Source organism: Micropterus dolomieu, linkage group LG03 (genome assembly GCF_021292245.1).
Source record: "Micropterus dolomieu isolate WLL.071019.BEF.003 ecotype Adirondacks linkage group LG03, ASM2129224v1, whole genome shotgun sequence".
Lineage (NCBI taxonomy): Eukaryota > Metazoa > Chordata > Actinopteri > Centrarchiformes > Centrarchidae > Micropterus > Micropterus dolomieu.
Window position 1 is genome coordinate 35124660 of NC_060152.1, and position 11349 is coordinate 35136008.

Sequence of the window (11349 nt, forward strand, 5' to 3'; positions counted from 1 at the left end):
TCATAGATGGTCCCTAAAGTTAATGTGTCCCAGTCATAGATGGTCCCTAAAGTTAATGTGTCCCAGTCATAGATGGTCCCTAAAGCTAATGTGTCCCAGTCATAGATGGTCCCTAAATGGTCCCTAAAGTTAATGTGTCCCAGTCATAGATGGTCCCTAAAGCTAATGTGTCCCAGTCATAGATGGTCTCTAAAGTCAATGTGTCCCAGTCATAGATGGTCTCTAAAATCAATGTGTCCCAGTCATAGATGGTCCCTAAAGCTAATGTGTCCCAGTCATAGATGGTCTCTAAAGTCAATGTGTCCCAGTCATAGATGGTCCCTAAAGCTAATGTGTCCCAGTCATAGATGGTCCCTAAATGGTCCCTAAAACTAATGTGTCCCAGTCATAGATGGTCCCTAAATGGTCCCTAAAGCTAATGTGTCCCAGTCATAGATGATCCCTAAAGTTAATGTGTCCCAGTCATAGATGGTCTCTAATGTCAATGTGTCCCAGTCATAGATGGTCCCTAAATGGTCCCTAAAGTTAATGTGTCCCAGTCATAGATGGTCCCTAAAGCTAATGTGTCCCAGTCATAGATGGTCTCTAAAGTCAATGTGTCCCAGTCATAGATGGTCTCTAAAGTCAATGTGTCCCAGTCATAGATGGTCCCTAAAGCTAATGTGTCCCAGTCATAGATGGTCTCTAAAGCCAATGTGTCCCAGTCATAGATGGTCTCTAAAGTCAATGTGTCCCAGTCATAGATGGTCTCTAAAGTCAATGTGTCCCAGTCATAGATGGTCCCTAAAGCTAATGTGTCCCAGCCATAGATGGTCTCTAAAGTCAATGTGTCCCAGCCATAGATGGTCCCTAAAGTTAATGTGTCCCAGTCATAGATGGTCCCTAAATGGTCCCTAAAACTAATGTGTCCCAGTCATAGATGGTCCCTAAATGGTCCCTAAAGCTAATGTGTCCCAGTCATAGATGGTCCCTAAAGTTAATGTGTCCCAGTCATAGATGGTCTCTAAAGTCAATGTGTCCCAGTCATAGATGGTCCCTAAAGCTAATGTGTCCCAGTCATAGATGGTCTCTAAAGTCAATGTGTCCCAGTCATAGATGGTCCCTAAATGGTCTCTAAAGTCAATGTGTCCCAGTCATAGATGGTCTCTAAAGTCAATGTGTCCCAGTCATAGATGGTCCCTAAAGTTAATGTGTCCCAGTCATAGATGGTCCCTAAAGTCAATGTGTCCCAGTCATAGATGGTCCCTAAAGCTAATGTGTCCCAGTCATAGATGGTCCCTAAATGGTCCCTAAAGCTAATGTGTCCCAGTCATAGATGGTCCCTAAAGTTAATGTGTCCCAGTCATAGATGGTCTCTAAATGGTCCCTAAAGTTAATGTGTCCCAGTCATAGATGGTCCCTAAAGCTAATGTGTCCCAGTCATAGATGGTCTCTAAAGTCAATGTGTCCCAGTCATAGATGGTCCCTAAAGCTAATGTGTCCCAGTCATAGATGGTCCCTAAATGGTCCCTAAAGTTAATGTGTCCCAGTCATAGATGGTCTCTAAAGTCAATGTGTCCCAGTCATAGATGGTCCCAGGACATGCTATCATGCTAACAGACTCAGACTAAAGGTCCCAGTCATCATCTTCATCGATATCAGTTTGTAGAAGACACAATAACAAGAAGTATTGCAGCTAGTAAGTCCTAGCGTTGTTATTAGTATGATGAGGAAAAATGTAACATCTCTTCATTTCAGCTGAACTTTATTATCTAACTCAGAGTTATTAAGTAAGATCATCTTATTTAACAGCTCTGGTCAGACTCTTGGTCACATCAGTCACTTTATTAGGAACTTACTGGACTGTAAAATACAGCCACACCCAGATGTGTGACATCCAGACTTTTAACAGCAACACAGTGGAGCTGAGACTAAATATCGGGACATGACTGTATTTCAGTGGAAGGAGCGGCGTTTTCCCATAAACGGATATTAATAGAGTCCCAGTTGTTTATTGTCGCTGTTTCTGCAGCAGGTGTCAGTAAATCTGACTCCCGCGCGCTGCCCCTCATTCTGGCCCGCTAGCGGCGCAGCCTGCGCCACGAGCTGTCCACGCGTCCGCTCTGCGCTCTGATTGGCTGCAGTGGCCCAAACAGCCCGCGCTGGCCAATCGGAGAGCTCCACCCTCCAGCGGCTCGGCGTGTCCACGCCGCGTGCACGTGCTGCTCGACGAGAGGTAACGGACACCGGGATCCCCCCGCCGGTATATAACTGCCCTCAAACTGTTTACCGACACGGACACCGAAACTGACGACCAAACAGCCCGTTTGTATTTGTTTACCGTAAATATCTCGAGTTTAAATCATCTCTGTGACGGAGTTCATCAAATGTTATGACCATATTTTATTTCATTATTATCACTTTATTTCCCATCTAATTAAATTAGATTAGTTGTTTTATTGTGATCACCGGTCTCGGAACCTTAAGTTACACCAGTACCGGCACCGTCATGGTTCTGTCTCCGGGGAACAAGCTGAAAGTCTTCCAGCTGGTCTTCTCGGACCCCGGCCGGTCCTTCTACAGCAGCGGGGAGAAGCTGTCCGGCTCCGTGCTGCTGGAGGCGGCTCAGCCCTGCAGGGTGACCGGCCTCAGGGTCACCGCCGCCGGCTGCGCCCGGGTGGAGCACCGCGGCGGGAAGAACCGCAAGAACCGGAGCCAGGAGGTGGAGTACCTGAAGTACGAGGAGGAGCTGCGGCTGGAGGAGCAGCTCAGTAAAGGTACACAGCAGCGTGTATTTGTACTCTGTGTACTGTCAGTAGAGTTAAATCCCAACATGTGAAATATGTCGGAATGAGCCTTTAAATAAATAGCAGAAATATTAGATTTGTTCACGTGGATCGATTATTTCCACTCTCTTGTTGTTTAATTCTATATGAATTTGAAGTGAGATTTGACTCCGCGCTGCGCAAAAAAACAATGATGGTAATTATCACAATATTTTCCTCAATAACAAAATAACATGTTCAATAAATGTTTGATTTAATTTATTTGCAACGAATCGGCTGCTAATGTTTCTATCGAAATGTTTATTTTGTTGATCTGTTTCTAATGATAAACACGATCCCTCTCTGTAAAGAACACCACAGACTTCGGTCCAGACATGAGACAACTGTTGTTGTGATTTATATAAATAAAACTTGATTGGATGATCGGTTCTGTATCGATCGATGACGTGGTGGCGTTTGTCCGCAGGCTCAGACGGCTGCTTCCTGCTGCAGCCGGCTAAAACCTACAGCTTCCAGTTCGGCTTCGAGCTTCCTGCGGCCGGGTGAGTCCCACATCGATTACAGCGGATCTGATATCTGTCACTGATCGCAGCAGGTGATCCTGACGTGACCTCTGCTCTGGTTTCAGGCGCCTGGTGTCGTCCTACAAAGGAAAGTTCGGCTACGTCCGTTACTACGTGCGGGCGGTGCTGGACAAGCCTTCCCAGCATGCTTTGCAGTGTGAGAGGGAGTTTGAGGTGGAGGAGCCGCTGGATGTGAACCGACCCGACCTGCTGGTACGAAACACACCAACACGTCCAGCTGACCCGGTGTCAGGATCCGCCGAGTCCGATTTCAGTTTCCTGGTTCGGGGCCCGTCGTCACGCTGAGTCACCTAACTAACAACACGCCGTCTGTAATTAGATCTGATTGGTTAAACGGCGCAGTGTGAGGACGGGATCAATAACAACAAACAGTGCGCGATCACCATCTCACTCGCAGAACGTTCCTGAACATGCGACCGGGCCGACCGTCAGCGGGTCGTCCACTGATCACAGGGTCGGGTGTTCGATCCCCGGTCCACGTGTTGAAGAGTGCTGAACCAGCAGCTCCGATTAGAACCTCTGAACCACCCTCATCCTCTCGGTTCTGGTTCTGGGGGGGTTGTGCCCACTAAACCCGACACGTGGCAGACATCTGAACGACCTCCGCGATCTGTTATCGACATAAAGCCAGAACCAGCAGTCTCAGGTTCCTCTGGGTTCCACCAGGCTTTTTCTAACAAGCAGAACCAGAACTGAGTTTGTTGACAGGCCATTAGTCCGTGTATTGTGGTCTGGATCTTTACTGAGCTCTCTGTCCTCCTCAGGCTCCGGCTGCAGCCTCCAGACAGAAGAAGGTCACCTGCATGTTCATCCCTGACGGCCAGGTGTCCGTCAGCGCTCGGATCGACAGGAAGGGCTTCTGTGAGGGAGAAGACATCAACATCAGCGCCAAGTTTGAGAACACCTGTTCCCGTATCGTGGTCCCGAAGGCCGCCATCATCGCCAAACACTCGTACGTGGCCGACGGACACACCAAGGTGACGCCCGGACACGAGGATGGTTTCCTGACGCCGCGACGGGCCGAACGCTGACAGGAGCTCTGACCTCTGACTTTTACTCTGTTCAGGTTTTTCGTCAGAAACTGTCGGCGGTCCGAGGAAACCACATCATCTCCGGGATGTGCGACATGTGGCAGGGGAAGACCATCCGAGTCCCCAAACTGAAGCCGTCGCTGCTCGGCTGTGACATCATCAAGGTGGACTACGCCCTCATGGTGAGTCGTGGTCGATGACATCAGCATAGATCAGTACTTAACAAACGTACACGAGGTCGGGTGCTAACCTGCGCCTGCTCCCCCAGATCTACCTGCACATCCCCGGCAGCGAGAAGCTGGTCCTGGAGCTGCCCCTGGTCATCGGGACGATCCCGTTCAGCGGCGTGGGCAGCAGGACCAGCAGCATGAGCAGCCAGGCCGGGTCCCTGAGCAGCCAGGCCGGGTCCCTGAGCAGCTGGTCCTCCTTGCCCTCGGCCCCTCCCAGCTACAGTAACATCCACAGAGACCTGAGGGTGGACGGCCCCCGCACCCCGCTGCTCCAGGACTACGACGGTGTGGAGGACGACGAGGACGAGGGCGGGCTCTTCATGAGAGCGCCGGAGGTGTACTACCCCCCGCCCCCCGCCTACAGCGAGGTGAGCCCTGCCGCCATCGATGGTTTAGTCCGTCTCCTGTTCAGATCTCTGCACGTCCTCTTTTACCCCGCTGCTATAATAGACTCTTCCTGTCGTTGTGTTCAGGTCGATCAGGGCGCCGTCAACCCTCCTCAGGTTGTTCAGGTCTTCTGAGTACGACTTCTGCTCCAGCCACACGGCCGCCGGCATGACGGGGCCGACCGCCTGAGCTCGCCCGCCCGCCGGTGACCCTCAGGACAGCAGCCGAGCCCCAGGACCGCCACGACTCGCCGTCTCCCGGCTTTGGCACTTTGTTTTGTTGTGAAAAGTTTTTTCTACGACAGTTTCAGGAAGTTCCAGCTGTAAATATCATGTAAATAAATGCAGATGTTTATTTTTTTACTAATAAATCAGTTCATGACTTTAAATCTGCGTCCGTGTTTCTCTGAGGACAAACCGTCGCTTTCCACAGAGGCCGGCCCGGCGTGAAACCGGTGAAGTGCGACGCCGTGAGACAGAACGCCACTGTTGTTTTTATTTAACCGTGTTTGTTGAGATTTTGTTCATCTAAAATAAAATAAAAGCATAAAACACGGTATCATTAATACAACAGGAAATAATCAACCTTCCAAAGTGCCTCCATGAACCCAGTCGGCCAAGTTTCACCTCACAAACGTCTCAATGATTATAAAGACTCAGCAGAAGGAAAAGTACTTTTACTCAGGTACTGCACTTCAGTACAGTTTCAAAGTACTTACATGTATTATTACACGTGTCGCACGCCTCAGGAGCAGCGAGGGGTTAAGGACACACGGGTGGAACTGAACTCGGGTCTCTCTCACAACAGGCATGTGTCTTATCCACTGCGCCATCAGCGCCACGTAGTAGATGAATACTTTTACACCGCGGTGTCTGCTGTCAGGGTCTGAATACTTCAGTTAACGACGACGTCTCGTCACCGAGGTGTTTTTATAAAACCTGAACCCTGTCGGTCTGAACAAGGTCTGAGACCTCTGACCCACTTCAGCGTTCAGACTGTAGCTGCAGTCAGAACACAGCACGTGGACGCTCGCTGCACACTGCAGACGTGTGATTCACGATGTTTAAAGGGCTGTTTGAGGGTCAAGACTTGGTTTTAGGGTTCAGGTTAGGGAATGCATTCTGTGTCAGAGATGTGTGCGCGTGTAACCCGATGCTGCTGTTTACTCCGCCTGCAGCCGGACCCCTGACAGCAGCCGGACCCCTGACAGCAGCCGGACCTGCAGGGCCTGAAACAGAACCACGTCCCGCACGTTGACACTCATCGTGTTACAGCTGGCCTCCAGACCCCCCCCCCCCCCTTATTCTCCTCCGTCTGCGTGGCCTCTCTGCTCTGATTGGTCGGCGGTTGATCCCAGACCGCGTGTGATTGGTCGAGGCCCCGGGGTCACTCGCTCAGAGCGTGATCGGGTGTCTGAGTCGGCGCCAGCGCTCCTCTTTCTGTTTCCACATTTGGAATGAGTGAGCTAATGCTAACGTTAGCTCTGAGTCAAAAGGAGGTCAGAGGTCACGACTGAGGACAACGTGCTGCTGCAGCTCAGCGTTAACTTCAACCAGCGACAGCGAACACACCACCAGCCAGTCACAGCCGAGACGATTATTAACGCGTTATCAACCAACTTAGTCTGGGGAGGGGTTCACGCTGCTGTCAGTCAGCGGGACAATCTGAACCTGGAGCGTAAACCAGGTCATAGATCTGATCCACATCGTTACAGGACAGTTTCCAGCTTCTCCACATGGAGCACAGGATCCTGTCCCCCTTTTTAAAAATGGAACCACCACCCTGGTCTGGTTCAGTTACCACTTGACACCCTGGCATCCCAGTACCTGCTGCTCCAGGAGACCCCTGGACCGACCAAGCCTGAGAGTCCTCCTTCTTAGCCCGCCACCACGACAGGAACCCAAGACCTCCTGACCTGAACTCCCAGCAGGGAACACATCGATTATTGATCCTAACTGCAGTCCTGAGCCGGTCTGCAGGCTCTTTACGGAGCTTTGTCGGTACTCACTGCCGGGACTAATTATCTGTACTTAAGTATACTTTTGTGGTACTTGTACTTTCCTTGAATATTTCCACTGTACTTTTCTCTCCTCTACTCTCACTGGATCACTTCACTTACTTCAGATGCAGGTACAACGAGTCGCCTCAGGTACGTCTGATGCGTCGTGTCCTGTCGGGTACTTTAATCTGCAGCAATGCATCAGGGTCTATAACAGGATGTTATTGTAGACAGAATGTGTATTTATTGAGATATCGAGCCTAAAATATCCAGATATTATTCATGAGCTCAGATTTAATCCAGTAATAATATTACTATTCTGAAATGGGCTGGTCTGCATAATGAGTACTTTGAGTGTATTTTGATGCCAATACTTGCTTGTAACAGAGTATTTCTGCAGTATTAGTACTGTCAATGACGCATTCTTCAGTGTGTGTATTTTGTGTTTTACACACAGATTAGTACTTAAACTGAAGTAAATGATCGAGTTTTTCTTCCACCTGATTAAAGACGACGTTCTGATGTCAGGATGAAGCTTTGCAGTAAAAACTTTTAGGAAACAACATGAAGCTAAAATACTTTTCCTCACATCAACATTTCCTTTCTGTTTTACTGACTAACTGTGAATCAAGTGTTTGGTTGTATTGATCAGCCTCTGAGAGCTCAATATTCCCACCACGCCCTGAACGCCTCGTGTAGCCGTTTATTACCCAACAGCCACAACAAACACACAGAATTCACTTTTCTGATAAAAACATAAAACACAGATACAAAAGTTAAAAAACGTTGGAACGACATGAACGCAGAGGGCTCCTGGCGGCTCCTCATGGCTCCTGGCGGCTCCTGGCGGGCTCCCTCTGCTGACTCATCCCTTTCAGAAACAGTAAAAAGTCAAACAGCTGCTGGACGGTTCGTCTCTATGGAGACAGAAGCAGACGTGCTGGTGTTTCAGTAAATAGCCTCGTCCATGTTGTCGTCGCTGTCTCCACCAAACTCCTCCCCGTTATCGAAGTACGACATGACGTAGTCCGTCTCCTGCGGAGCAGAAGGTCAAAGGTCAGAGCTCAACATCAAACTGTCATGTTCTTACATTAAATGCTCTCAGCGGCGGCGAGCGAGTTCCACTTCAGTGTTTAGTCACTAGCTGAATCTGCTGCCTCTCTCCTCACCTTCCTCTTCCTGTACACACCTGCCGGCCCCGCCCCTTCCTGTACACACCTGCCGGCCCCGCCCCTTCCTGTACACACCTGCCGGCCCCGCCCCTTCCTGTACACACCTGCCGGCCCCGCCCCTTCCTGTACACACCTGCCGGCCTCGCCCCTTCCTGTACACACCTGCCGGCCCCACCCTTTCCTGTACACACCTGCCGGCCCCGCCCCTTCCTGTACACACCTGCCGGCCCCGCCCCTTCCTGTACATCTCTGCTGTCTTTCTCCATCAGCAGCACGTTTTATAAAGTCACCTGCAGCGGTGCGTTACTGTCGCTCCATTCTTGTACAATGTCCACTGTGTCTGCGTCCTCTAACTTCCCGTCACTGCATTTAAGGTCAGCTGGACGTCCAATCGTATCAATATTACACCGTAAAACTGATGTATCGTCTTCCAGCTGCGTGCGTCACACGGAGAAACAGCGTGCTGCATCAGATCAGGTTCATCAGGAACCGCATCACTATCATTAAACTGATGTTTGTGTGTCTTTACTGAACAGCTGGAGGGTTTCACGCTGACGTCTGAGGATGTGAATGAGCAGCTGATTCCGTCTCTGCAGGCTTCAGGCTGATGAATCAATCAACAGTCCTGACTGACTGCAGATCCCGGAGCTGAGCGGCTTCCTGTCCTCAGACCTCATGAAAACAGCTTGGACACACAATGACATCATTTCCTGAATGATTTACATTTCGCTGAACTGAACGCCCCCCCCCCCCCCCCCCAGTGCTGCCGCTGAACAAACCAAAGTTCATTCATAAAAACCTTGTTTTAATAAAAACCTCTCACCTCCTCAAACTCTTCCTCGTCGTACTCCTCCTCTCCCTCGGCCTCCTCTTCCTCTGGTTTCTTCTTCTTCTTCTCCCCTCCCTCCTCCTCCTCCTCCTCCTCCTCTCCCGAGCTCCCCCGCTCCTCCTTCTTTTCCAGACACTGATACACATTAAGGTGGAAAGGTGTTTAGTTTGGACTGAGGATCTGGAGATACTGCAGCTACTTCCTGTCACCGGAGTCTCACCTCCAGTTTGAGCAGCACTTCCTCTTTCTCTTTCACTCGTTTCTTCTTCTGAGCAGGCTGAAGTCTGTCAGAGTGACCGCCTGCTGCCGAAACACCTGAGAAACACAGAGCAGGGCGTCACACGCCCAACAGTAACTCATCCACCAAGAAATCACCAACACATCCAGCGGCTGAAGCGGAGCAGGCTCAGCGCGTCCTTCTGTCCGTCTTAATAAAGTTTGTTCAAACATCAGGAACACTGACAGAACGGAGCCCGTTTCAGCTCACGTACTGCTACTACATAGTCTGTACTGCATGTACTGCATGTACTGCGTACTCACCATCTCTGGCAGGTTTCTTCACGTGGACTCTGAGCTCTTTAGGGAATCTCTTCCAGTCTGAGTCAAAAACAACAACAAGTCATCAATAATAATAATTAATACGGACGATGATGACGGTGACGATGATGATGGTGGCGTCTCACCTGGAGTCCAGTCTGTCGTTCCGTCTGTCGGCTCACTGCTGTGATATTTATCAGAGTATCTCTCCACATCTGGAAACACAGTCAGCTGATTGTTACTGTTACAGTGTGCGCGTTACAGTGCGTGCGCGCGCGTTACAGTGCGTGCGTTACAGTGCGCGCGTTACAGTGCGCGCGTTACAGTGCGCGCGTTACAGTGCGCGTGTGTGCGTTACAGTGCGTGTGTGCGTTACAGTGCGTGCGTTACAGTGCGCGTGTGTGCGTTACAGTGCGTGTGTGTGTGCGTTACAGTGCGCGTGTGTGCGTTACAGTGCGTGTGTGCGTTACAGTGCGTGCGTTACAGTGCGCGTGTGTGCGTTACAGTGCGTGTGTGTGTGCGTTACAGTGCGCGTGTGTGCGTTACAGTGCGTGTGTGCGTTACAGTGTGCGTGCGTTACAGTGCGCGTGCGTTACAGTGCGCGCGTTACAGTGCGTGTGTGTGTGTGTTACAGTGCGCGTGTGTTACAGTGCGTGTGTGTGCGCGTTACAGTGTGTGTGTTACAGTGCGTGTGTGTGCGTGACAGTGCGTGTGTGCGTTACAGTGCGTGTGTGTGTGCACGTTACAGTGCGTGTGTGCGTTACAGTGCGTGCGTGCGCGTTACAGTGTGTGTGCGCACGTTACAGTGTGTGTTTGCGTGCGTTACAGTGCGTGTGTGTGTGCGTTACAGTGTGTGTGTGCGTTACAGCGTGCGTGCGCGTTACAGCGTGTGCGCGCGTTACAGTGCGTGTGTGTGTGCGTTACAGTGCGTGTGTGTGTGTTACAGTGTGCGTGCGTGCGTTACAGTGTGCGCGCGTTACAGTGCGTGCGCGTTACAGTGCGCGCGCGTTACAGTGCGTGCGTTACAGCGCGCGCGTTACAGTGCGTGTGTGTGTGCGTTACAGTGCGTGCGTTACAGTGCGTGTGTGCGTTACAGTGCGTGTGTTACAGTGCGTGCGTGCGCGTTACAGTGTGTGTGCGCACGTTACAGTGTGTGTTTGCGTGCGTTACAGTGTGTGTGTGTGTGCGTTACAGTGTGTGTGTGCGTTACAGCGTGCGTGCGCGTTACAGCGTGTGCGCGCGTTACAGTGCGTGTGTGTGTGCGTTACAGTGCGTGTGTGTGTGTTACAGTGTGCGTGCGTGCGTTACAGTGTGCGCGCGTTACAGTGCGTGCGCGTTACAGTGCGCGCGCGTTACAGTGCGTGCGTTACAGCGCGCGCGTTACAGTGCGTGTGTGTGTGCGTTACAGTGCGTGCGTTACAGTGCGTGTGTGCGTTACAGTGCGTGTGTTACAGTGCGTGCGTGCGCGTTACAGTGTGTGTGCGCACGTTACAGTGTGTGTTTGCGTGCGTTACAGTGTGTGTGTGTGTGCGTTACAGTGTGTGTGTGCGTTACAGCGTGCGTGCGCGTTACAGCGTGTGCGCGCGTTACAGTGCGTGTGTGTGTGCGTTACAGTGCGTGTGTGTGTGTTACAGTGTGCGTGCGTGCGTTACAGTGTGCGCGCGTTACAGTGCGTGCGCGTTACAGTGCGCGCGCGTTACAGTGCGTGCGTTACAGCGCGCGCGTTACAGTGCGTGTGTGTGTGCGTTACAGTGCGTGCGTTACAGTGCGTGTGTGCGTTACAGTGCGTGTGTTACAGTGCGTGCGTGCGCGTTA

The 11349-nt window shown here is 51.2% G+C and overlaps 2 protein-coding genes across 2 annotated transcripts in view; one reads left to right on the forward strand and one right to left on the reverse strand.

Moving 5' to 3' along the window:
• The first annotated feature begins 2201 nt into the window (after positions 1–2201).
• LOC123967708 (thioredoxin-interacting protein-like) lies at positions 2202–5385 on the forward strand. Its single transcript, XM_046043897.1, has 7 exons — positions 2202–2756; positions 3232–3307; positions 3394–3541; positions 4114–4326; positions 4416–4562; positions 4649–4978; positions 5084–5385. Exons 1-7 carry the CDS (start codon positions 2489–2491, stop codon positions 5129–5131), a joined length of 1230 nt encoding a protein of 409 aa, XP_045899853.1. The 5' UTR covers positions 2202–2488; the 3' UTR covers positions 5132–5385.
• Positions 5386–7685: 2300 nt separating this feature from the next.
• The window catches only part of LOC123968645 (DNA-directed RNA polymerase III subunit RPC7-like), a 5346-nt gene continuing 1682 nt past the window's right edge, over positions 7686–11349 (reverse strand). The window contains exons 9-13 of the mRNA XM_046045510.1: positions 9681–9765; positions 9538–9594; positions 9218–9312; positions 8992–9132; positions 7686–8031 (exon numbers count right to left, since the gene is read on the reverse strand). Coding sequence (XP_045901466.1) covers positions 7945–8031; positions 8992–9132; positions 9218–9312; positions 9538–9594; positions 9681–9765 — 465 coding nt within the window. The 3' untranslated portion in view covers positions 7686–7944. The remainder of the gene's footprint in view (positions 8032–8991; positions 9133–9217; positions 9313–9537; positions 9595–9680; positions 9766–11349) is intronic.